We start from the raw sequence: 27,857 nt of genomic DNA, 5'->3' as shown, positions 1-27,857 counted from the left end.
CATTCCACAGGTGGAAACCACCTCAGTGTTCTAAGCCTGATATAAATAATAAAAAACTTTATATACTGCAATTATTTATGTTTTCCAGGATGCAAACAAAAAGTAATATATTTTATAATCTTAAAAGCTGGCAGGCATAAAGCAATAACGGAGTGCTTTTACAGCTCAGAAACAAATGAAAAAAAATATATATGTAAAAACAACATTCCAATATATAGTAAACCACCTCAGATGTAAGTAGTAATCACAGGAGCAAACAGAAGAATGATTGATCTGAGAAAATACATCAGTTGATTTTTAACTGGCCACTAAGATGCCTTCTTCAGTGGCTGTTGGTCTAACAAGAAGCATCTGATTTACTGCCTCTTACCACCACATGGGGAGATTGGAGGATAATCCTTCTAAATTCTAAAGGCTGATTACATGAGAAAAGATCAGGAGGATCAAGAAAGATGTGCCTTCTATCAGACTCTGCACTGCTCCTTAATATAATGATATGAGAGGTGCCCAGAGGAGGGCTGCCCAAGTATTTCTGCATTTGAAATTGGATGTGTTCAAAATTATGTGACAAATGTAATTTGAACATACTTAAATAAGAAAACCTGTCTGTCCATCTAATCCATGTCAGCTGAATATCTGTCCAGCTGTTATTCAGTCACTCTAAGGTAATCTTTACTTCAGTATCCATTGACTCTCTTAGGATTACTGACGTCTATGCCATTAGGCCCGCACTTAAAAATGCAGTTAAACCATGGTGCCATTAATCCACATTTGTTAACTAAATGTCATCAGAACATTGACATTTTATAAGTTAATTGCAAAACTCTCAGAGACGTCTCTTGGACCAAGATTTTGTTATTTAAAAACAAGCCTCGAAATTCTCACCATTTCCATTCTAATTGTAACAAATGTCAGGTGTCCAAATCCACACTCCTCACATAGGCAAAGCTCCCACTAATGTCACCAGAATATTTATCTCCGTAAGGAACCCAGAACCACAGCTTTAGTCAGTAACATTTAAGGAATATAATTAGTCCACGGCAGCAGAAATAGGCAGCCAGTGAAGTCTTTATCATGTTTGTGAAATGATCATTATTTTTCAGATGACTTTGTATGCACTTCAGTCAAACTAGATTGGCTGCTACTGATATCCTGAGCAAAAAATGACAAGCAGAGTTAAACCAGAGAGGAATTTTGCCCCTACTATCTTGTCAAATACAAAATGCACAACAAATAATTCTAGATGGCTACAGTACTCTAAAGATGTCATGTCTAACCATTTTCTATTGTTGTCGCAATCCATATCCAAACAGCATAGTGGTTTTTAAGTGTTAAGCACATGATGACATTGATAAACCCACAGTGAGACATTTTCATGCTTCAGTCACCACTCCTTTATAACAAGAGTGAATGTAACAAAAGATCACAACAGCAGGAAATAATTGGAAAATGTAAGACTCCATTTTTAGTGCCTGGTAGCCAGTTCTTTAGGGATTATCTCCTTTTTCAACCTGGAAAGATACCAATAAACGTGAGGAAGCTCCTCATCCTGACTAATGCTTCAGAAAAGAAAAGCAAATGAAAATATATAGACCTTCCGTAATTAACTTAGTAGCCAGAACAGTCTCCCCCCACAAGATTATGAACCTGTTGACTGTGAGAGCTATTAGTGTCTAATCCAGGATTTAATAGTAGTGAGAAACAGGAGGCCAGGCAGGATCGCTACCCTAATAATTTTCCTCACATTATTCCCAGGGTCTGGCAGAGTATGTGACGCAAATATTCCGAAGTAAAATAACAGGGTGCACAAAATTTGATATCTCCATTAATGATCTTTAAATATTAACTGATAACATGGACCACATGATAGAGTACAATTACCTTACATCTTTTGCTAAGGCATTATTTCAAAATAAGACTAAGAAATAAGAACATTAAACAAGGAGCATGTCTTCTGGGGAAACAAAATCTCATATGCTCAGCCTGTAAGAACCAACAATAAAGACTATATAGATATTTGCGTTAATCTATCATGTATTTAAATTATTGCATTATTCTTTTTAATTCGGAGATAGTTGAAGACAAAGATTTAACTGAGGATTGGAAACTCAAGAAATAGTATTCCATGTTATAGCAGAATATAAAATTATATAAATAGTGAAAAAATGCTTCAAAAGAAGTGAAGGCTTTGGATTAGATCCATAAAGGGACTCAAATGTTCTGATACTGAAATAACAAGCCGTCATTTTTAGAGATCCTGCACAGGAATCCACAACCCTCGGTGAAGTGAAGAAACAACAGAGTATGGAGGGATTCTGGTGCTTCCAACTGAGATTAAGCAGCCAGAGCATTGATCATTATGGCACATAATTTAACCACTGGAACCCTATGATACAAAACAACTTAAACACATCTTCAAGTTGCAAGCACTTATGTCATCCCTTTGTAAACTGATCCAGCTTCAGTTTGCATGAGGTTGTTTTTGTTCGCTTTGCTTTGTTTTTCCCTTTTTTTTTCTCTGGGAACTCTATGTTTCTTCAATGCAAATGTGGGAGAGACTTTAATTCCAGGCCTGTCTGAAGTGACAGGACTTTCAGATTCATGGTATGTGTCAGTTCCTTGACTCCAGGCTGTCTGAGGGGCTCTGTCCCTTTTATTGAATCTACACCAAAATGTAAAATAAACGAAAGATTATTTGAAGAGGGGAGAGAAAATTGCAAAGAGAAGCATGGGTTTGCAGCTCAATGGTTCAGACTCCTATGTGGCATCGAGGAGACCCAGATATCAACCTTTGTCTAGCTGCTGTGTGTGAACAGTTGCTCTGGAAACACAGCACTGGTCCTTGGACCAGACAGTAGTCTTAGACTCGCTCCTAGGGCAAGAAGACATATTCTAGAATCAGGCGAATCCATGTCAAAAATATGAAGCAGTGGGAAAGCACAGGAGAGCACGAGATGGTCAATGACACAACTGTTTGCCCTGAAAATGGAAAGAATTGAGTCACTTTGTGGTGGAGCTAGTAGCAGGGCAGTCACTTGCTAATAAGATGTTTCAGTTCTTAACTCATGTTCTGCTAGAGCCCAAACAATATGATCTCGGAGAAGAAACCCAAATATCCAACATAATGACAAGGCAGAGTACGTTAAAAAAAAAGCTTTGAAAGCCAGAGGAAGATAGTTAAAATAATTTTAGAGGGAAGTTCTTGAGAAACAAACTCAAGAGTTATTAAGATGAGAAGAAATGAGAGCAAAGATATACAACACTACAGAAGTACTGCCTTCCTGAATGTCTGGAAAGAAATGAGAATTGAAAGAAACAATCCTAAGAAACTAAAAATGTGGAAAAAATTGAGAGGTAGACTTTTACCTGGGAAGAACTTGCATTGTAAATATTAATGTCTGTTCCTCCATTTTATCATCTTGATAATAAAAACCAGATTGTGATAAAGTCACACTCAGTATGGTAAATATTAACTGGAAAAATGGAAATGTGTTCCAACTTGATATAAAGACAAATATTTTGTCAGCTTACAAGAAAATATTTTAATACAGCAACAAATGTCTATTAATCGTGCCTTCCACAAGAATAACCCAAACCTTTCTTTCCTTGAATTAACTTACATTAAAACAGGAAAGCTCCCAAAATGGTAGGAAAAAAAAAAAAAAAAAAAGAACATTAAAAATTACAATTAAAAGCTTTGTTTTAGCCTAATATTATTTTTATTGTGAAAAAAATATTCATATCAATATAATACAGATTCAGTTTTTAAAAGTTGCAGAATAGCTGCTACATACAGAAAATGATGAGCAGACATTACAGTGACATGTCTGAAAAGATCAGCCCCAAAATGTTGTTAAATATATATTAATTTCTACTTAATTCAGTTTCAAAACTCTAGTGATCTTGAAATACCAAAGTCAATTTGCTCTGCAATGCTAGCAAGTTACATGCCAAAATGTAGTTGTTTTACATCCCTGACAAAACATGATTATTTATTTGAGTGTGGCCTAATGAATGGCCAACTCATTTAGCTAATTGGTTTTGGTTTTGTATCAGGCTGATGACATTTTCGTAGCTGATAGTAGGTGCTTTCTGTTTTCCATTCATCCTCAGTTACATCATTATGAAACAAAAACATTTGTGAGTTGAAATTAGGATAAGCAGAAATACGAGATGAAGCGATATAGCACACCAATACCTCCTACTCAGTGGTAAAAATACTGTTTGAGAAATCTGAGCCTATGCAAGACAATCAGTGGGAGAACAAAATATCAGGAATAGGAGAAGATACCTCAGGGTTATCAGAAATAAAACCAGAAACATGTAAAGATGGTAATAAGAAACGTGTGACAGTGATCAGAGTATGACACCAGCTCCTGATGTCAGGGGTTCCTACGGTTCCTGTTCCAATAGTGCTCCAGACCCACTCCTGGTCATCACACATGCAAAGGACGACACACTTTGACCAGTCTGAGCTCATCTGTCTAAACTAGAACCTCCAGCCCAACATGAGCAAAGTAGTCATAACTGCAAGGGGTTCCAGAAAGGCTCTGTGCTTTGTAAGAGGAAAGAGGTGGAGGAAAATAGGCATCTGCTATCTTGGCATTATCACCTTGGTTGCAGGATTAAGTCTTATCACCTTTCCTTAGCTATGATATTTGATTAAATTCACCAGACTCAAAATGGAGAGGTAGGCTGCACAGTAAGTATTGACATGTCACTCGGAGTCAACACAAGAAGGAAGGAACAGTAAGAGCTTTTAGAATGAGAGTAATTGTGATGGTGATATGAAAACCAAGGTATAAAAGTCTTCTGTGGGACATGAAGAAAACAGCATCATGCTGCTTCCTACCAAGGCCTCCAGTCAGGGAAGTAAAGGTTTATGGGAAAGCCTCATTTCCTAACATTTCAAATATGTGATGAAGATGCTGATGGTGTACCAAATTAAAAGCAATTGGTGATAAACAAGTATACTGGAGATGTGAGAAACCTCAGTACTAACAGCTTTGAGCTGCTGTTCCTATTACCTCAAATGAATCAGAACAGTGAATCTTTACCCTGACGAGACAAACAGGGCAGAGGGACCCTTGTTCCCTTATACTTTTGTTTTGAGTTACTTCTCACACTTCTCCATTTCTCTGTCTTTCCTGCATTTGTATAAATTACATACTTTTGCGTGTGCAATGGAAATCAAATTAACAAGGGATACACTACCTCATCACTTAGAATAGTTGATGCATTTTCTGATCAAATTTACACTCAACAAATAATTTATACTGCAGGCTTTGACCTGACATTTCCAATAGTGTCAAACTCACTTGTCTCAGACTGCATTTTGTCATTAATCCAATCAGAAATGCTCAAGGCTTAGCTCAGTGTTCTGAAGTAGAGTGTAGCAAATCCTAAGATAACTTTATGAATTGGGAGATGTATTTTCTTTATTAAATACTGTAGCATGAGTCAATGAACATTAGAATGATGGTCTTCATCAGTTTTTAAGCTTGATGTAGAATAAAGCCTGTGAAAGGTTACAAATTTTTGCAGTGCCTTTTTTCATAGTTTGCTTGAAGAACTGTGGGATATCTAAAAAACAGCCAATGAAGGAGAATTCATCATGAAAGAAGTAAGGTCTTTAAAAACTGGTAAAAGAAAGCATAGGAGAACATATCACTCGCAAGAAAGGAACAGAGATCTCCAGAGAGAGACATAAAATGAGACAGAAGACAGTTCCTTCCTCTGGGCAGTCCATGAAAAAGAACCTTTCATAAACAATAAAGAAAACACTGGTTTGTTTTTTTTTTTTTAAACAAAACTACATAATTGTAAAGTATTATCTGCTTTAAAATTAAATTTCTTCTTGAAATGCCTGTGGTTCCCAGGGGAGTGAATTTTTCTTGTTTGTATTTATTTTACCTTATTACAGTTGTGTAGCTACAATTCAGAATCAGATGTGATACAGTCTCAGTAAGCAAGTTCATTTGTAACTGCCATATGAGGAAAATTAAAATTATTTTTAGAAAGAATGGCCATATTATTCCCTTTCACAGAGGTATAATCACACTGGTTTCACAACAGTGACTTCTGTTTTTGTAAATTCCACCGCTAGCTATGAGATGGAAATTAGGCTTATATAACTTAAAGGAGTTGAAAATTTGAGGCCAAATGATCTAAACATAGAGCATTATATTTATATTTCATTGGTAAGAGGCTTATAATAACAATGTATAGTAGCATTGGTAAGTTACAGTGAGATAAAACTTGCGTCATGGTTTAGAAAATCAAGAAACATGAATTAGCTACTAATTTGAAGTGTATAGGTTAGATCCATAGTAGCCTGCCAAACCCCCCTCCAGTTAACAGCACAGGCTTGTATTCTTTACAATTTTCCTGTCCTCTGCAAAAACTGTAAGACCGAAGTGCTTCTTCTGAACACTTCCAGCCACTGCTGCTTTTACCTGCACTTATTAAACAAATTAAGACTCAGCAGCTGTGTCCTGCTGATTCAGCTCACTTTGTGTATACAGGTCCCTTTTAAGAACTCAGAAATACAGAAATGTCTGAATTTTTTATTTATTCCCTCATATCTGCATACAACATTCTAAAACCAGGAACTCGGGCCTCGCCATTATGCTAGCGGTTCTTGGTGAGGCAGAGGGACACCAAAACAGGGTCAAATTCTCTGTTTACTTTATTTTGAAGATTTACTTTAATTCTAATGGCTGAGATAGTCACAGATTCAGTCTACATTCTCAGGGTTGTATATGCTATAGATTGATTCAACATATAACAGAAACCATTGCTAAAGTAGGAAGAGAGGAATAAAGAAATTAAGAGGAATGATCCAAATAGTAGACAAATAATTTTGGTTCTTGCATCTCCTAGCCTTTTCATGCTTGATTTTACAACCTAGAAGACATTTGTATGTTTATTTGTTTGTTTGCTTGGTCATCTAAGTATTTTCGTGTATAATTTATGAAAGCAGAAATTCCATTGTGTGGCAACCTGGAACATTCCGCAGTCCATCAGCAAGGAAGAGACCTTGAGATTCACCATGCAGATCTTGGATGCCTCAGCTAACACAATAGTTAACAGTAGCTACACACATCAGCTCTGTGGGTGGACATGCACTAACAAGTCTGTCACTTTATAAGTGGGTTCACAAATTTTTGCTAACAGCAGGGAATTGGTAAGGTTTGGGAATCTTGGTTCCAGGTGGATGTCCCTAAAACAGGACCCCTTTGGCCTCCCTCTGGCCAGTTGCCATTCCTACCCATGGTGTTATAATGTAGTCTGACCTTCCCTGGTTATCAGGCCACTCACCACCTCCTGACATTGCCATTTAACACCAACCCTTCATCACCTTGAGAAATCAGAAGGAGACCTGTTAAAGGAAATTCAGGGAGAATCTGCCATTGACTGTAGACCAGGGCTTGAGTGGTTCTGTCTCTCAAGAAGTTTGAGCACTGAATTGTTAGAAGTGGCAGATGCAAGAGGATGGAGAAGGCTCAGTGAAGATAGAATCTGGCTGTTTTACATGCTTGGTAGAACCATGTCACTTCTCAGTACGGACATTTTGACAGATTTAAATTCTCCAACTCATAACTCAGCTCATTTAGGTGTATTATCATAAGAACATCTCAAAACACAACCACCTCTGACCAACAGATTTCACTGATAAATTTAAAACCTCTTTTCTAAATTAAAGCGAGCACCAAAGCATTTCAAAGAAAACACCAACAATTTCTTTGATGTGAGGAAAAGAAAGAGTCTTCTTTGAAACAGGAACCAACTTCCCAGTATTTTTTACAGAAAGTAATGAAAAGAATAGCATTTGTTTTCAAGGATGAAACTGGTAGGGTAGTTAGATGTGGCTCTTACATCAGTCATATGGTCTCAGTCCCACAGGATCCCACACCCGACAAAAGCAGCTCTGTGTCCTGATCGCCCTGGCCCTGCACTCTCCCATTCAGCAGAGGAGCGTGTTGGGCTGGGAGCAGCAGGGCTGAGAGTCTGGCAGCCAGGAAGGCATAGGAAACAGCTCAGACAGATGCAAACCTGCTGGAGATGCCTCCCTGCCAGAAGCATTTTAAGTCATATACATTCAAAACAGGATGTAGTTTTAAACATGGTGCAGTAGACAGTATCACAACTTTTATCTACAGAAATAACTAAATAATGATAAATATTAACATAGCTATGAAGTAATCCTCCTACATGCAAACCATTGGTATTAGACTCTTAGGTAGATTAAAAGCCATATCACTCTCTCCTTTACTCTAGATTTTCCTGTATTTTTAACTCCTCAGTTCCTCCATTATTCTAATAAAAATCTGCACAGAACATGGTTTCAGAAGCTATATTCATAACCAAAGCCAAGTTAAACTTATACATATAACTCTGCAAGATTGGCTTAAATAATGATAGTAGGTTTTTTGCAAGTATAAACCTACTGCACTGTGAAACTGTGCTCATAGCATTGCAAACAAATTATCAAATGAAATGACGATTTGCTCTTGGCATGGTGACTAACTATAATGCATTTCATCTGTGTTTTGTTTTGTTTTCTTTCAGAACAACCATTTTTCTGACTTTCTGGACAAAAAAACTGGTTATACAACTCTCAATATGTTGGCAACCCCAATTACACAGGGTAAAGAGGTGCTTGCTGTTGTGATGGCGCTCAACAAATTAAATGCCACTGAGTTCTCAAAAGAGGATGAAGAGGTAATCTCAAATGTCACACAAGAGTACAGTTGTTAGTTCAACAAGTAGTTTGAGTAAATCCACCTCTTGTTTTGATCATTTTGTCTTATTTTTACTCTTTGTCATTTTTAGGTCTTTAAAAAATACCTCAATTTTATATCTTTGGTCCTAAGAAATCATCATACGGCATATCTCTACAATATTGAATCCCGAAGAAGTCAGGTATAGAAGAATTCGTTACTGATAATACCTCATTTTTGTGCGAAACCATTATTTTTCCCCCTATCTTATATTTTTGCAAGCTTATCAAAGTAAGGATAACATCTTTTTAATTTTATACTAGTAATGCCTCTTATCATTTTATTCTGGAACGCCTAGAATTTATACGTTTATGTTTTCTTACTGTTGGGAACATTTACCCTCTTTCTCTTTCATTGTAAATAGATGCTTTTGTGGTCTGCCAACAAAGTATTTGAAGAGCTAACAGATATAGAACGGCAGTTTCACAAAGCCCTGTACACTATTCGAATATATTTGAATTGTGAACGATACTCTGTTGGTCTGCTGGACATGACTAAAGAGAAGGTAACAATCATTTTGCCTACTTGCTGTAAGTGTGCTACTCCTAACTTTAAGCTATAAAATCCGTCCTTCTGATTAATTTGTTCTGCATATTTCTAGTGCATGTCTCTCCAAGACACAAAGTCACCATGCTTGCTAGGCCTTTGGGATAATTTATATAATATAAAACCTAACCATGTTACAAAAATTGCACGCAAAATAAAAACATGGCAAAGGAAACAACCATGATAAACATAAAGGCTAATTCTGAAATAATTTTTCATATGGATAATTCCATGTGAGAAAGGGTAGAAGAGAGAAGTGCAGGTCTGATTATTGCTTTATAAATACCTGCCTTCTAAAACAACAATTAAGCTGTACAACCACCCAGAGATAAGCTTCAGAGTAGCCTGCAATTTACTGGTAAACATGTCTTGCCTGGAACATATTTAACAACGTTTTCCTTAATATTGTCTGAAATGCAACCATAGTACAGCTATGGAAAGGGAAAAATAAAACTGCTATCCACAGATATCACACTATCTATGAACACAGAATCTATTTTTTTTTTCTTTTGCTAAACCCTTTGTATTGTTTTTTCAGGAGTTTTATGATGAGTGGCCAATCCGGTTGGGGGAGGCAGAGCCTTACAAAGGCCCCAAGACACCTGATGGACGAGTGAGGATATTAATTTTTCTTTTTATGAATCTTAATTTTGACATTGAGTTTGTACATGTCACCTACATTTTTTTCTGTTTTTATTTAGGAAGTCAACTTTTATAAGATTATTGACTATATTTTACATGGAAAAGAAGAAATCAAAGTCATTCCGTGAGTATTCATTGGCAGCCTGCAAATGAGTGGCAATTAGATAGATTGCTTGGATATAATAACAACATGTCTGTATTGTAGAAATAATTTAATTTCATTCTCTCTCTAAAGGTCACCTCCAGCAGATCACTGGTGTCTTGTCAGTGGATTGCCAACATATGTTGCTGAAAATGGATTTGTAAGTTCATAGCAAAAGTAATACCTAAAAATTGTAGTTCATGCAGTTCTTCTGATTGAACAAAACCAAACCCCAAACCTCCAATGACCAAAAACCTCTACAAAAATACAACGCAATCTCCAGTGTCATTGGTTCCCAGTAAAATCATGTGAATCAGTAGTCTGGGTGGAAACAAGACCTCAGCAAAAACAGCCAATGCATCAGGAAGACTTACATCTGATTGTGGTGACATTGGAGGAATAATAACGTGTGTCTGATGTCACTTTCCAGGTGTACTAAGTCTCACAACAAAAGGTCAAAGTAAGAAAATCATCATATATGGAGGTTTTTTTTTTTTTTTCCTTATCTCTTCTTGGGTAGACAATATACATAAGTCGAAGTTGTGCTGTATGACAGTTATTAGTAATCCTATGGTATTTTTAATAGCAGTAAGGACAGAGCCTTTAGTACTCACTTATTTCTATGTACAAATCCCCACAGCATTTGAAAGTGGAAGTGATTTCCTTAACCATCGTGCTTATACTCTGTGAGACAACAGACATGAGGGACTTTGCTACAAGCACTCCAGAATTAGGTTTGTTAGAATAACCATATTTAATTTAATAGGAGCAGTTTTAATTGCTGTAGCAGGCTAAGGTGCTCACTGTTGTTAGCTTAAAAAATAAATATGCCTTTTACACTTATCAGGCGAAGTCTTGGTGCACATTATATTCCAGTTAAACAGTGTCTCCTTTTCTTTATGCTGTAGATTTGTAACATGATGAATGCACCAGCAGATGAATATTTCACATTTCAGGTAATTCTGATAATCTCTAATCACATATAGATTACAATATTTATAGTTATAGAAATTGTAGAAAAATATGCTAACGTTTTCCACCAATTATTTATACAGTTGATTACATAACTAATTTCTCCTTTGTTTGTGATGCATGGGTCTTCATGTTACATTGCCTGTATCAAAGCTGTATTACTACTTTCAAAGAAATAAACAACATTTCCTGTTCTTTGGCTTTCCTACAGAAAGGACCAGTGGATGAGAGTGGCTGGGTTATCAAAAATGTCCTGTCATTGCCTATTGTCAACAAAAAAGAAGAAATTGTGGGAGTTGCAACATTTTACAATAGGAAAGACGGAAAACCTTTCGACGAGTATGATGAACAGATCATTGAAGTAAGCTTAATAGGATTAGAGGTTTTAAGTAGCCATATGATGTTAACAAAAATGTTATTGTAAGAAGTAATTTTGAAATGTCTAAACATTTTCAAATAGGCTATATTAACATCTCAGCAAGTGTCTATTTTCTTCACTATGCAGTTTCCTAGGAATCAGAGATTTTGTTTCTCTTTATAAAATTGAAAATCTGAGATCATTTACATTCTGATAATGAACAGAAGTCAGATGTAATTTTATTTTTAAATCATTTGACTCTTAGTGACAGCCAGCATCTCCTAATTAGCAGTGGGTAAGCAGGTATGACATTCTGCTTGCCAATGGATATCATGTCTGTGATCATGGGAATTATCTAATTTAAGCTTCATAAATCTCAAAGTCCCGTATACAAAATGGGAATATGGGCCTTTAATTACTAGGTTGAGACAAAGAACGTCATTAAAAGCTGCACACACAAACCTGCTGATGGAAAGTAAAGGCCTCTAACAAGTAGAGTTATACACATTGCTTTTCAAAGCAATGTAGTTTTAAAAAAGTAAGTTCAAATTGTCAGCTTAATTTTATAGTCATGGTGTCACATTCACTTTGCTTGGCTTTGTTCCAGACTCTCACACAGTTCCTGGGGTGGTCTGTCTTAAATACTGACACTTATGACAAAATGAACAAGCTTGAAAACAGGAAAGACATCGCTCAGGAAATGCTTATGTACCAGACAAAGGCCACCCCTTCTGAAGTTGAATCTATACTGGTAAGTTTCTGTCCACAGTTACAAAATTAAAGAAGAAAATTTCCTACTCAAAGACTGAATTTCTTACTCGTTCTTATTTTTAGAAATACAAGGAGAAATTAAATGTAAATAGTTTAGAAGAATGTGATCAAAAGGATCTTATCAGGATTTTGGTAAGTCATTAAACTGGAAATTCTGGTAGCATGCTTATATCAGATATTTATGTGTCTTCATTACAGAAAAAGTTGTGTATAGCCAAATTCTGATTAATACAATTCATCTTAGCTATCAGTTCCACAAGCTAGATGGAGCTGATTTAGTAATACATCTTCAGCCTCTTTGGTTCTTCGAGGTGCAGACCTCACTGTTACCTACAGGGAAACACTCTGTCCCAAATATGTGTCAATAGACTCAGATAGCCCAAGTTGTAGAGAAATGTTTAGAATTATAATTAACATTTAAAGTCTTTAACTTTCTTAAATATCCATGGGGACAGTGCTATACTTATAACTGAATTTATTTAATTTTGAAAATAAAAGAAGGGATATTGATGTAAGGTCACATTCGTTTTGAGTAAAAGAATATGTGCAAGAGTGTCCAGTGGAACTGAACTACTTTTCAGATTAAATTTCCTGCATATCCTTAGGCAGAGAAGTTCAAAGAGAGTGATCAGTGACTTCACAGTGATGAAACTTTGCTCCTACTAAACCAAAAATGAGTATCTTTTCAGACTGTGCAGTCCTCTAACTGCCTTAGTATTTCAATCTAGAAAGGGAGCACCCTTTTGGAGGAAAACTCCTACTTGTGCTCACTTAGTGCACTCCCTTTTTTCTTGTGGAGCAGTCCTGGAGTACATGTGCTGGCTTATTTTACTTTTAGTGAATGAACTCCCACTGTTAATAGATCAAAATAGAGCTAGGCTGAAGTAAAAAGGTCAAATACACACAAATCTGTTGACTTCCAGTACCAACCAATTCACATATTTCCTCCTATTCCACCATGTTTGCTAATGTAGAGATAGCCATAGGGAAAAGATCTCATTAAACTATTTTAGTTATGTACATGTGCATGTTGGAATGTAATGGTGTTAGGGTATTGCCGGCTCCCACAAGACAGATGCTCACACAGCTTACAAGTGATGAAACCAAAATACATAATCAGACCATGTGTAGCTTCATATACCTTTTAAAGTAAATTTAATTTAGCTGCATGAAGAATTGCAAGAATTAATAGATAAACATTATAAAATATCTCTACTGGTAGAGCAACAAGTTATTTTTATGGTACAGACTCCAAATATAAAAACCGTAATACTGGTATGGATTTTTAAATCTCAAAAAAAGCAATGAAAATGAGTTGTCTCAACACTGTGGACTCAGAAATTCAAAGATCTAATATCTTCTGCACTGCCAAGGCTGCATGCAAATGCCTTATCCTGTTATAAGACCTGGAATCCCAGAGAGCTAATGGGATAAAGCAGGTGTTTCTAGATCTGATGATTCACAAAGTAATGGGTCTTAGAACACCACTGCCCCAGGTTTCCCTGTCCTTGACCTCAGCTCCGAGTAGATATAATGGAAAATCCCAAGGAGAAGGAAATACCTTTGCATGGATGTTCAGCCCTATTTGTTGAAATATATGCATACCTTTAGTCATCTTTTTTTCCTTATCCATAAAATGGAGATAATTTGTAGACTATTATGGGGGAAGGGAGTAATGGTGATCATATAACCTAATTTTTGTGTTGCATCAGACTTCCCTGAATTAATTCTTGTTTGGACTGGAGCACATCCTTTGAAATATAATACCTCTCTCTAGGCTTTGGGATATACAGATGAAAAGTGTCATATAACAGTTCAATAATATTGCCACCACCAGTTAGGCTATTCAATGTGAATCTATATAATGTATACAAATAGGCAACTTAAACTGAATACAGGCTCCTTACCTTTCATATCCTCTGCATTTTAGAATTTAGTGTGTGCTATATCGAGGTTCTTCAGCACAGGAAAGAGCTAGTCTAAGCTCCGTATCTGCTCTTCAGAGAGAGAAAAATCCCTGAATGGCATCCAGACAGCTTCTAATGAAATTTAGTACGTGGGGAAAAGATTATGCACTTACACAGTACACTACTTCTGAAGTGACCCCTTGTTTTCGTCAGTGGTCAGAGATGTTCAGAATAGACAGTTGTAAACTACAGAAAGGCAATGACTAAGACAGAATGACCACCAACTACAGCACTAGAAAGTAAATGATACCGAGGTATTTGAAGCCATAATAATCATGATTACTTTGAATATTTAAGCATTGTAACAATTTTTACTTTATGCATACACGGAGATCATTCATGACCCAAGCAGTCAAGAGTCTACTGCAAGCAGACTAAGAAGAGCACAAATAAGATTTGTGAATTTTTATGTCTGATCTTGTAGGATATTCTAGTCCACTTTCTATGTGCTAAATCAGCCTTACAGATTTGTCTATTAAGTGTATACAGTCTAGCACAGACAAAGAGAGACTGTCACAGGAGATGAGGTAAGACAGACTAATTTTGAGAGCTGGTTGTGGAGCAGAAACAAACCACTAGCACTCCAGAAGTTAAAAAATACACAGCAATCTTTGTTTGCCTATAGTCTCTCCAAGAGAAGACAAGGCAATGAGTAGGTAGGTATGCAAGCAAGCCTTTTGTTATTAAAAAAAAAAAAAAAAAAAGTTGTTATACTTTATTCTACCATAAAAATAAAATAATGTTTTGTTCTGGACAGGTTGGTTTTGGTCACTATGTTCACCACTATTCATAAGATCCATAAGTGAAAAGCAACACTTAACAAGACAAATTTTAGTTGTGAAAAACAGCTGAACTGCAGCCTTGAGACCACGCTAAAAGGGAAGAACCATAGGATTTTATACCAGGAAGGAGAAATTCCAATGCCTGAGATTTCTAATCTAAGGAAATGTTGAGATGGTCACAACAAACAGTGTTGGAATTCAGAGTAGGAAGAAACACTGTCTGGCCAAGATTTTTACCTATCTTGCTTGAGGGCAAAGCTAGCAGTATCACAATTCTGTTTCCTAACTTAATACACATCAGTTTGTACTGAAACCTGAGGCCTTTGAAGATATAGTAAGCATATTGTATTTAAACAACGTTTCTACTGAAGTGAGAAAATAAAATAAAAAACTTTTCCCACCTTTGTTCTTACCAGAAAATCTCTTGTGTGTTTGACTTTTTCTAACAGAAAGAAGAATTACCTGATCCAAAAGATTTAGAACTGTATGAATTCCGCTTCAGTGACTTTCCTGTTACAGAGCATGGCCTGATAACTTGTGGAATACGACTGTTCTTCGAGATAAATGTTGTTGAAAAATTCAAAGTCCCAGCTGAGGTCTGATTTATTTTGTTTTGTTTATGTTGATTTTAAGATAGAAGAGAAATAGCTGACTGTAGGTACTTTAATATAGAAGTAGGCAATACTAAAATATTAGTGGTACAGATAACAATCTTCCATTCTTAATTAAACATTTGCATTTGTCACAAAGACTTAAAACTAATCATGAAATTATGTGAGGTATGAAAGGAATTAAGTCAACATGCATTTACATAAGAACAATTTGCTGCTTCTATGTTTAACTCGATGAAAAACAATTATTTTCATAGAACTTGCATGTTATTACAGTAATTTCATAGTGTATTCCAGTAATTTTACAGGAACTCCATCATTTTGTTTCAATTAACAGCACAGTTTTCATCACTTATGTTCATAATAGGTCCTTACAAGATGGATGTACACAGTTAGGAAAGGTTATCGAGATATCACTTACCATAACTGGCGACATGGATTCAATGTGGGACAAACGATGTTTACTCTGCTAATGGTAATATTGCTGATATTAATCTTACATTCATTATTTAGTTTTCATTTCAATTCCAACTGGAAAGTTCAGGAAGGCACATACTCAGAATTGTCTGTTTTCTTTTACAGACAGGCAAAATAAAGAAATACTATACTGATCTAGAAGCCTTTGCCATGGTTGCTGCTGCTTTCTGCCATGACATCGATCACAGAGGGACCAATAACTTGTATCAGATGAAGTATGTATAAATGCTCAAATATATGGATATGTAGTATTTTTAGCTGCAAATAAAAAAAAAAAGTAAAATCTTGCAAAATATAAGGTATATATTCCATATTCATCTGGCATGAACGAAAATTTATCCTATAGAAGATTTCTGCCTCAGAGCATTTGTCACGACAGGAGAAACATAAGGACAAAATACAAAAGCAGAATATTTTAATAGACGGGTCTCCCGGAGTTGCAATTCATTTTTAAGAGAGACAAAGCTCGTGCAATGCTTGGGTTGTGTCAGAGGGTCACGCACATGAGGCCACAAAGAAATGAGAGAAGTAAATTAAAATCCCTAACTGGATTACTTTTTTTCAAGACAGGGCACAAGCACTTTTCTGGAGAGGGATTCAGAATATGGCATACAGAAGGGTTAGTTAGAGGGAGACAGGATTTAAGATGCATTCTTTTTCTCTACTGTCTGATTTGACTAGCTCAGTTGTTATCCCTCCCCCTTCAGTTTACCAACGGATGTAGGTCCTTTCCTGAGGTGTAATCTCCTCATGTTATACCGGATTCTGAGCTAAAGAGTTTGTGTCCTGCCACTGTGTCCACATGCCAGAATGTTACACATCATGAGGTCAAACTTTGCAATTCATGATCCTTTTTGTTCTGAGAAAATATTCTGAAGGATTTGTTATTTTTCCCTTCTTTGTGATGAAACAGTACTAATTATTAGATGCTTGTTATAAAACCATATTAATTCATTTTAATTTAAAGCTATCTTTTAATTACAATGCTATGTATCAAGGGGAGACCTACTCTTCTCCTGAAGAGGGATCAATTTACCATTTAGTCTTTTATAAGATCTGTTAAGGCTTGTTTCTGTGTTCTAGCCAGAGAACATAAGTCTCTCAGAATGTGATATGTACCAGAAGATTATAACCATAATTTTCTGAGTACAGTTTCCCACCAACTGTATCTTCATAATGAGTCATCCTCCTCCTCTGACCTGGAGGGGCATTTCAGCCTGCATGCTGGAGCAGTGACGCCAAGGGATTTTCTGATTATTCTCAGGGATTCTCCAGGTGACGTAGGAGGGAGAGAATGACAGACACTGATTCTTATTCAACCGGCTGCCTCTTATCCAAATAAGTTTAAGGGAGGTTTTTAATCTCTCTACTGTGGTCTTCCCTAGCCGAAAGCCCTCTACATGAGGTCATACACAGTAAAGCTATTTATAAAATTTATCAGGCTTTACCACGACAGTCCTAATCACAAGTCAGAAAATACAGACAGCACGTAGCAATCCACCTTGGGTTAGCTGAGTAGCAGAGTTATCAGCCAAGGGAAGAAAGGAGGAAAACACTTCCAAAGATGCAGAACCACCTGAAACCTATGTAGATAAGACACTTCTTCCTTCCTCCTGCTACCATAGTCTGACACAGAACTTCCTTTGCTTGAAGCTTAGCCCAACATCAGAGGCATGCTTAGAGCTCTGTGACAGTACTGAACACACTTGAGCTGTCAGGACTTGTGCAGTCCCTAAAACAGTGATTTTGAGGCAGGGGAGGAGCCCAAGGGCATTAGAGGAATTTAACTCTGTTATACTGTTACTTTAGATTTAACTTACTTACAGTGTTAGAATCATTGGGGACATGGCTCAAGTCATCACAGACAGACAAGAGTTCCAAAGCTGTGCCACACAAGAAATACTAAAAGATGCATAAAGGCCATTTTTAAGGTACACGGAAGGTGTGTGGATTAAACAAATAGCAAAACTGAACATGCGAAACAAAACAGAGGCATCTGACCACATCTTCGACTCCAGTGGGCACTGAACACCCAGTGCTCTCCAGTTGCCATCATTACTCAGTCCCAAGAGAGAAGGCAAGCATCTTTTTGCATCATACCAGTGTTTAAGATATATAGATTATACTCTTGGACGTGCAGATCAGAAGCATTTTAATCCTAGAAATTTGAATCTTTAATCAAAAATATTGCCTCAAAAATATAAAGAATTGCTTCTTTTTCAACAGATCAGCTGCTCCGCTGGCGAAACTTCATGGCTCATCCATTTTAGAGAGGCACCACCTGGAGTACAGTAAAACCCTTCTGCAGGATGAGGTATGTCTGCAGGAACCTCCTGCTCACACCCATCAACACTAAACATCCAAATCTGTTATGATGTTCCCAATTTCACCATGTCTCATCCACTCCTCTAAGTCTATATTAAGAAATTACACTAGAATGCAGAAGTTTAAGCCAAATTCATACGCATTGCCCACTTTTAGAGAGACATCAGTAATTCCACCAGAAATAGACTCACTCAAGCTTTTCCTTTGCGTCTTGCTCACAGTCCTCAGGGTTTTTCCACTTTCACAAAACAGCTAATATGGAAACCGAAGCAGAAAATACAACATGCACAGACAAATTGTTGTCATTAAACTGCTTCCCCTGGTTCAGTAGGTCCGTGTTCAGCTGCTGGCTCTGGCAGCTGAGGAGCAAAGGGATGGAGCTGTTTATTATGCCCAGCTGTCAGCTGTTACCCCAGGCCAGACCCCCCCACACACCTTACCTCGCTAAAACAGCGAAGGCAGTATCATGAAGCTCTCCCCTGAGTTGGGCAGCTGCTCTCAGCAGCCTTTGCAGCTGCTGGAGGTGAGGCTCCCCGCCAAATCTCCTCAGTCTCCACAAAATGGCGGCAGCGCAAGCCCGCCGGGGCCCTCTGCCCCACGGGGCCCTGCTCCTCTGGCAGCCATCGGCCACCTTTCCTCAGCGGTGCCTGGCTACAGGGGGAGAGACTCTTTACAACTCTTTACTCTGTACTTTGTAGGGAAATAAGACATTTAACAGGCATGCTCAAACACATGTGCCTCTTCCATCCCGCTTGTTTGCAGCAGCACGGCAGGCTTTCACTGCCACTCTCATTTTTCATTTTCTAATCTCTGTGGCGGTACTATTTCCTGAACTGAGGCCACAAAACAAATCTTAACACTAACCAGCAGCACAATGACAATAAAAAATCCAGGAGATTTATAATTCTAAATAAAACCAGAAACCGTATTTACCTTTATTAATAGAAATGTCCTTTTTCAAAAGTGAGGTGCCAGGGACTAACCCCAGCTTTTTGCTGGAGACGTCATCAGGATCTCTGTTGGCTCTCAACAGCACCCTGTGCTCTCACAGGTGTTGTCCCCTCCGTTAAAGAAGGGAGGAAAACTAGGACACTTAGGAAAATGCTGAGTGTGACACTCCCATTCCCGTTTTACGGGCCATAGCAGGTCCCCAACAGTGCAGCGGGAGGTTGCGCTGACCCAGGGTAACAGGGAAAAAGGGTGTCTGATACAGAGCTTTAAAAAGCATAGGAAAATTAGGTGTATGGAATGTGTACTGCAAAGAAATTATGAAGAACTGCCATTTCTCTACTAATTATGTGGAATACAGGTGGTTTTCTTTGGTTTTAATTTATATATGGCAATAGCAGGACTTGCAACTGGTTTGCGTCACTGTGGATTTAGTTATTTGTGCAGCCTCTGTGGGCAGCATCATAGGCCCACCAACCATTCACACAGTTATTTAGCCATTTATTAGCTATGAATAAGGGACATCTTTACCAATTGAATAATTTTTCATTTGCAGCACTATTTTCATTTGGAGAAATTTTCATTTTGGCCAGTTTTGTTATAGCATTCTGTGACAATCTGTGTAGTACAAACCCAAACCAGTGTATTAAAAGGAACTGAATTTGTAACTTTCATCTTGCAGAGTTTAAACATCTTCCAGAACCTAAATAAGCGCCAGTTTGAAACTGTTCTACACTTATTTGAAGTAGCAATAATAGCAACTGACTTGGCTTTATACTTCAAGTAAGTACTGAATTCTGTATAACTTCCTACTGAAAAAAATACTATTTGTAACTTTAGTTTTTAGTTGTTTATGTAGAGTACAGAGATGTTTCTATGCAGAGTACAGTTATATTTAAAACTGTTATTAAGCCTAATTCTTGTAAAAAAAAAAAAAAAAGATATGTTCTTAGATCCACTGTAAGCTTTCAAAATAGAGAATATACAAATGTATGTAATACTTAGTATATATGTAGTAGGTCATTCAAATATGCTTTTAGTTACAACAAACACTATATTTCAGAAGTGGGGATTCTGTAGCCTTATCTGAAGGTTGTGTGCATCTGTTATATTCAGTATACCCCACTACAATTTCTCATACTAAATAGAAGTACGATTATGGCATGGAAATTAAGATGCTGGTTTAAAAACAAAACTAAAAACATCAACTGATCACAGTGCCAAAGATTCCAAATATCAAATCATCCCTTCTGTTCTTAAGTTACTCAATATTCTTTTATAATAGGTATTTTCCTTAAAGATATATGGAGCCTTTTGTTTTGGTCCAGATCTCTTATGATTGGGAAAATTTAGAGACAGGAAACAATTCAGTAAGTTGTTCAACAGGAGCTATTAAATTTTAGTGAACAGTAATTCCACTATTTCATTTATTCTAAATGCAAGTTAAAATATTTATTAAGCAATAAGCGGATTTTTGAGGGGACAGAGTATAAGAACATTTATTAGTATTTACCTCACTTTTCTCAGTTCAATATGTTACAGAAAGTAACAAACATGTAATACTAAAGAGGTAAGAATTTCACCCCAAACAGTTAAATAGGAAGAGTTAGGAAATGGGTTATTTGTTTCTTTGTCAGAAATTCTCACATAGTATTTCACATGTCAGTGGTGTATAGCAAAATCTAACTGTGCTAGGTTACCTGAAAAGTTTGAGTTCAACATGAATAACGTGTCACTTTGATACTACGATGACTAAGACACTACTTTGGAAAAACAGAAATATGGTTTTCTATTTCATTTTTAATGCAGGAACTATATATGGTTTATTGGTATGTTTTAACAGGAAAAGAACTATGTTTCAAAAGATTGTGGATGCAATTGAGAAAATGGAATCAGAAGAGGAGGCAATTAAATATATATCTATTGACCCAACCAAGAAAGAAGTAATCATGTAGGTGGTTAATATTTCATTCTTTATTCAATCAGCTATCTACGACCAGATTTTAAAATAATTTTGGCACCTAAACATGTAAATTAAGACTTAGTGTTATTGTCTGATGTCTTCAATCTTCTCAAAATGTGCATTCATCTGTATCTTAGATAAAAAAGGTCTCAATTTTTAAAAGGAATCTAGATGCCTATCATCATCCTAACTATACTCCTGTTTTGGTTTGTGTTTCCAAAGGGCTATGATGATGACTGGGTGTGACCTGTCTGCTATAACCAAGCCCTGGGAAGTGCAAAGTAAGGTAGGTACTTTTCAAACAGACAATACTACATTTGCTATCTTTTTTTACTGCCTATTTGGTGCACGATAATTTAAAACAACAACAACAACAACAACAACAAACCAAACCCGTATCATTTTATGTATATTTAAGTATCTGCACCTAATTATGTTTCCAGAAAATAATCTGTGACTGTGGGTTGATCCACCCATTTCTGCTTGTCTTTCAGCTACAACCAGCATCCTTGATTTTGTCAGCTGCTCTAGCTACCCTTAAATATCACTCAGTTATTTTTGTGCTATCCACCTTTGCTACTTTTCAGGTATTTTTAAGGCACAGATTTAACATCAGTATGATTTGAATTAATTGTGCCTATTCTGTAAATCTTGGTGCCATGTGAAAGTAGCTTAAACATGCTGAAAATAAATACTGCAATACAGTGTGACACTGCTTTGTACAAAAATACTTAAAGTACTTCAATACTTATTGATCATGGCAGTGAAGCTTATCATTAGCCTTACAGGAATAGGTTTTAACAATGCATAATCAAAATACAACTGCAAGATGTTTGTTGAGCCTCCTAAGTAATACACATTACAGATAGTAGAAGATTCTGTTATGTTGCTAATATTGTCTTGTTCCCATTGACAACAATCTATCATTTACTCAACACGTATCAGAATATTGGTAGAGATAATTTGCTGGAAAAAAAGCTTTAAGTACAACAGACAGTGTCTATAATTTCTGAAAGAAGCACTTGATTATCTCTACAGGGATTAAAGAGTGGAATTTTATTGTGTTTTACCAAAACTCCTAATTTCTGGAGAGTTTTTAACCTACTTGGAGATAATGCAGCTAGCAAGAAATAAGTCCTCTCTTTGTGGAAGTTAGTAGTAATAGTTAAGTAGTAAACAGTAATATGCCAGTTATTGGTTAATCAACCTTTTCACATTTTCTGGAAAGCCTTGTTATTTTATTTATTTGAATTTACTGCTTTCTGCTGACACTTCCACTGAATTGTGATTATTCAGGTTGCCCTCATGGTTGCAAATGAATTCTGGGAGCAAGGTGACCTGGAGCGAACTGTGCTACAGCAACAACCAATTGTAAGTACTAAATAATATAACTGAGTGAAGAAATATTAACTGTTATTAAAGCATTGACTAATGGTCCGTGAATCTTACTAGAACAATATACCAAAAAGCATATCTACACAATCTAAATTACTGCTATTCTCTTCTAGCCTATGATGGACAGGAACAAAGGAGATGAACTACCTAAGCTCCAAGTTGGTTTCATAGATTTTGTGTGTACATTTGTATACAAGGTAAGAATATTTTTTTTTGTTTCCCCACTGCAGCAGTTTTGATGGCACAATTAGTGACAAACTTGCAGTCAAAAAACTCTAGACAGCAGCAGGACTATTGGCCACAGTGTAACAACTATCACAACCACCACAATTTCTCAATCTTTTGTTACATAGAAGAATTGCTCCCACAAAGCAAATTCAAGAGATGTGAAGCACATTCATAAAAAGTGAAGATCTCAGCAAAACTTGAGGGTGCTGAGATTTTGTTACTACCTTGAAAGACTGAGTTAGAAAGCCCAGTCTAAGTCTTCACAGTCCATTTTAATATAAGCATGCAACATGTGGATGGTCACAGAAAGCAGGAATAGGGATAGGAAACTTGCAATATTCTGGAAATACAGATATTCTATATCTTCTGTAAGGCACTAAAATGCCAACATTATTAATCCCTGTCTAGCTTTTAATATCCCAAAATGTGATGCAGAAGTGTGACATGGAATATTTTAACATTTTCAGATACATCCTCATCAGCTTAGAATATACTATAGGATACTAGACTTTTAAAATTCTATCCTGATACTGGTAACCATATGATAAAATACCATGTATCATAGTTATAATCGTATTATATGAATCGGACTATCAAATGTGGGATTAGGGAAGACACTAAAATGTACATTGTATAATTCAGATCTTTTCCGACTGTATACAATAGGGCATTATTGTCTCATGGTATATCCTGATACTGGTAATCATATGATAAAATATCACGTATCATAGTTATAATCATATTATATGAATCGGACTATCAAATGTGGGATTAGGGAAGACACTAAAGTGTGCATTATATAATTCAGATCTTTTTCTGACTGTGCACAATAGGGCATTATTGTTCCATGGTATTTCCAGTAATATGCCACCACTGCATGTCCAATAACATGCTTTCAAATGTGCACCAGCCGTTATACTATTTATTTTAAAATGTTTTCTCTTCTACAGAAACCCACTACCAGAGATGGGGCAAGTGCTTGAAAAATTGTTAAATGAAATAAAATTAATTTATCTAACATACATACTGAATTAGATATAGTACAAAAAAAGAAAGCTAATGTTTTCTCTGAAAAGCAGCAGTTTTTCTACAAATTCAGACTTTACACATCATTAGTGTTAACAAATTTCTAATTTACTAATTTAAATTGTTTGTACAGGAATTCTCGAGGTTTCACAAGGAAATTACACCCATGTTTGATGGTCTTCAAAACAACAGGGTTGAATGGAAAACACGAGCTGATGAATATGAAGAGAAGATGAAAGTTATTGAGGAACAAAAGAAAAAGGAAGAGGAAGAAGCTGCCAAAAAAGGTTAAGGTTCTATGGTGTTCATTTGTATATATTTGTAAGGCAGTCAACATATTCTCTCTCTTTCAAATTCACACGTGCAGTGAACTTTTGCAATATTTATTGACTTTTATGCTAATGGGTACGTGAGTTCTGAATTAGCCAAATTAGCTTTATCTTCACTTGGAAGAGTAACCTTTAAAGATTACACAAATCCAGTACACTGACCTCATTTTCTTAGCTGCAGAATTATAGGGAACACGACCATCATGAAAGTGAAGGGAATATAAAATTTCTTTTGTCTTAAGACTTAAAACTGAATGCAGATAAATTTATCCGTGAATGCTGCAATCACCTGAAATACTAGAAATGTATCAAAATTCTATGTGGCATCAGCCCCAAATGTATTCAGGTGCTTTGTTTAAGTTGAAAAACGAAAAGCGTAAGTGAAAGTGATGGGAATGGATAGTGTGCTTTTGGAAGACAAAAAAGCAGCACAAATCCCTACTTCCATTCCAAGTTTAAGAGACACTTTTGGCTCTAGTTCTCTACATTCAGTTTCCTGGCTGAAATACACTCATACAACAAATGTAATGCTAATCTTCCTAAGACAGCCCAAGTCCTAAAATTGAGAGTGTGGCTCTGCATATGATAACCTAGAAGACAATCTGATTTTATAGAAACTGAGAACCTATCACTCAAGTGTAACAGGAAAATAAGTCAGTTATTTTTATTCTTTATTACATGAGGAACAGCAGGTCATCAGCTCTGCCAAACAGCTGACTGAAAATGTTCAGAGAGTAAAACAAAAACACGTGTGATTTCTACAGAATTAGTTATTGTCAGCTAGTTTGAAGAAGAAAACTTAGTTTACTCTAAGCCTGTGTCTCACATCTTTAAAACAGTAGTGAATAATTTATTTGCTAATAAATGTCTGTGGGAAATAGGTGAGTATTCTTCACATTTCACACAAAGAGAGGCTACTCAAGGCCACCCATCAAGTTGCTGTCAGAGTGTGAATTGCACTAGGTAGTTACTGGCTCCTAAAACAAATGATACCAGGCTTGCAAAAGTTGTTACAAAGATGTTGCAAAGTGGTTTTAAAAGTACTGTAAGTTACATGACTTGAAAGAGAACTTCAATAAAATGAGTCAAATATTAGTAGTGTAATCAAATTACAAGAAATATTTTAGCCTGCTCACACCATGATACCACTTACACACACTTTCAGAGAAATTCTGTCCCCCCCCATTGTCTCCCAAATTTCTTTTTAAAGACACTTTTTGCAATGAGTCATATTTATTTATGACTAAGTCATTGCTGAGAACTAGCTGGCTGTGAGTAGGAACAAAGTACTCTTTCCTTCCACTGCAACACGAGCATTTGAACTTCACAAAAATACCAGCAAAACAAAACAACCTGGGACCTACACACAAACATCCTTGTACATTTGCTCTCTTGGCAAACATTGTAGTTGCTACAATCTGATCCTATGTCCTTAAACATGCGGTTCTTAAATAAAAATTAAATTATACATTTAGGAAGACTCAGGTAGTTCTACTCCCACTTGAAGTTAGGACCATTTTACATCATTGGTATTACGGAATCACTTAGTCGCTGACTTAAGAAAAGAAGTATTTTCCCACAAGGAGCCTCACACAGGCAAGCATGGACACACTGATTTGCAGGAGCTAAGGATCGGACCTTTGCATATCGTAATTGGTATCACAAAATGTAAGTGAATTATTTTGCATCATTTTAAATGTGCACTGGGATGAGGCCATGCACATTTCTGAAGAACAGATCTGACCCTGTCAAATCAAGGCCATGTAAATATATGGGTTTGTTAAGTCAGTTCATACAAACAATAATTTGATACATGCTGAACCACACTGGTGTCACTAGATCACGCTGACCTGCTGGCTATTTTGAGCCATTCAGTAGACAGAAAACAAAATAAACATATTTGCTGAACCACTACAGTGGAAAGTTCAGACCATAAACAGAATACAGTATAAGTATTAGAAAATAAAATAGTAACATTGTGTTGATTATATCCACAAATTACAAAGGGTAGGACACTGATTATGTGACATGTTTCAATGCAGGTGGAAAGGGTCGAAAATGACCTAGTAACATGGTGATCCACAGCTTTCAAATGTAAGTTTTAATTCTAATATTGGTATCTTACCTTAAATGAACCTGAGAACGCAATTTATTACATTGAAAGAATCTTAACTATGACCAATGAACATCTGTGGAATCATTTGAGAGAGACAGCAACAGAATCAGTAACTATAGGTAACAAACATAAAAAGTGTCTCTCTTAATTGGTAATTAAAAAGGGATTCATGCAGGGTTGGATAAAGGCTTATACAATTAGGTCAAATTAAAGTTCTTGTATCATCTGCTTCAAAAATAGATTCACAGATTATATTGATGCAAGACTTTATTTCTTTAGTATGGTTTGCATACCTCAGTTTTGTATGTGTGGGACAGAGTTACATACATTTAACTACTGAAACTTTCCAGTAAGAGTGGTTCAGTGTGTGTTCGGTCCTTTGAGAAAAGTTGGTATCAACTGCTACACTATATACCCATATGTATATAGCGCATGCATTATTGTTTCTTATTCCATTTCCCAGACAAGTAGCGAAAGCACGTTCAATTTTCAGAAGGTCACACATAATATGCAAGTCACAAAAGCAACACCTTTTAGACTAGAAATCAGAGCAGCTAAAATTAACAGAAAATACTCACTTTACTTTTCTTCTCTGTTTTTTAGCTGAAAATGCAGCTGGAGGTGGTGGTGGAGGAAGCGGAGAGGAAGGAAAATCCAAAACCTGTATAATTTTGTAATTCTTTGTCTCAGACACTGTTTTCTGCTGCAGAAAAGACATCCAGAAAGAACTTCAATAAGCCCCAGTGGATTTCTGTTTCACATAGAATAGTGTAGAACGATCTGTTAACAAACCTCTTAAACACTTGCCATTTGTTGGAAATAATTTTTAATGGAGTAAACAAAGAGTTACAATTAAAAACTGGAAAATTAAAAGAAAAAATAATTGTGTGAAATGAGTTAACTGTGTGCTCTAGGTATTTTTTCATGTCACTCAATTTATATACAGTATTTTTATTAAAATATGTAACTTCTGCACACTGTCCAGAAAAAATATAAATAATTTTGATAGATCTTATACGAAATTACTGAATGAAATACAACACATCCAATTCAAACAAAAAAATATATTTTTTTTTAAACTTGTATGTTTAGGTTTTTATATTATGCTATCTCTTTAATCTGGAATTGTCCTTTACCTTCATTCTCAATACTATATAAAGTTCTAGAGTAAATACCTCCTTCATCTTAGGAATGCTCAACGCAATTCCCCAGCTCATATTTATTAAAAAGCAGGTCCATGGGACACAGTATTTTTTTTAAACTACCAGGGATAAATCTGTAAATTGTTGCCGTAACTCAGAGAAACCACTCTTTTGCCCATGTGCAAACGGCTCTGCCCACAGATCCTAAACTGACCACCTTCTATCGTAAAAATCTAAAAAGGCAGACCATAAACATCATACTTTGCACACAAGTAAGAGTTTACTAAAATGCCCACACCAGTGTATCTAGAGCAGGATCTACATTCACAGGCAT

The 27,857-nt window shown here is 36.3% G+C and overlaps 1 protein-coding gene across 1 annotated transcript in view; it reads left to right on the top strand.

Annotated features, from left to right (window-relative positions):
• PDE6C (phosphodiesterase 6C) overlaps positions 1-27,058 on the top strand; it is a gene marked incomplete at both ends in the record, with an annotated part of 28,452 nt that extends 1,394 nt beyond the window's left edge. The window contains 21 exons of the mRNA XM_080347365.1: positions 8,572-8,724; positions 8,836-8,925; positions 9,148-9,288; positions 9,868-9,942; positions 10,031-10,095; positions 10,207-10,273; positions 11,022-11,069; positions 11,297-11,446; positions 12,051-12,194; positions 12,278-12,346; positions 15,413-15,559; positions 15,942-16,049; positions 16,157-16,266; positions 18,278-18,365; positions 20,007-20,107; positions 21,168-21,275; positions 21,510-21,573; positions 22,584-22,658; positions 22,796-22,879; positions 24,070-24,223; positions 26,985-27,058. Coding sequence (XP_080203491.1) covers positions 8,572-8,724; positions 8,836-8,925; positions 9,148-9,288; positions 9,868-9,942; positions 10,031-10,095; positions 10,207-10,273; positions 11,022-11,069; positions 11,297-11,446; positions 12,051-12,194; positions 12,278-12,346; positions 15,413-15,559; positions 15,942-16,049; positions 16,157-16,266; positions 18,278-18,365; positions 20,007-20,107; positions 21,168-21,275; positions 21,510-21,573; positions 22,584-22,658; positions 22,796-22,879; positions 24,070-24,223; positions 26,985-27,058 — 2,115 coding nt within the window. The remainder of the gene's footprint in view (positions 1-8,571; positions 8,725-8,835; positions 8,926-9,147; positions 9,289-9,867; positions 9,943-10,030; positions 10,096-10,206; positions 10,274-11,021; positions 11,070-11,296; positions 11,447-12,050; positions 12,195-12,277; positions 12,347-15,412; positions 15,560-15,941; positions 16,050-16,156; positions 16,267-18,277; positions 18,366-20,006; positions 20,108-21,167; positions 21,276-21,509; positions 21,574-22,583; positions 22,659-22,795; positions 22,880-24,069; positions 24,224-26,984) is intronic.
• Positions 27,059-27,857: the final 799 nt, after the last annotated feature.

Source organism: Nesoenas mayeri (assembly GCF_963082525.1).
Source record: "Nesoenas mayeri genome assembly, chromosome: 7".
NCBI classification, from domain to species: domain Eukaryota; kingdom Metazoa; phylum Chordata; class Aves; order Columbiformes; family Columbidae; genus Nesoenas; species Nesoenas mayeri.
Note: the sequence above shows the minus strand (reverse complement) of the source record. Positions and strands in the feature narration are given on the sequence as shown.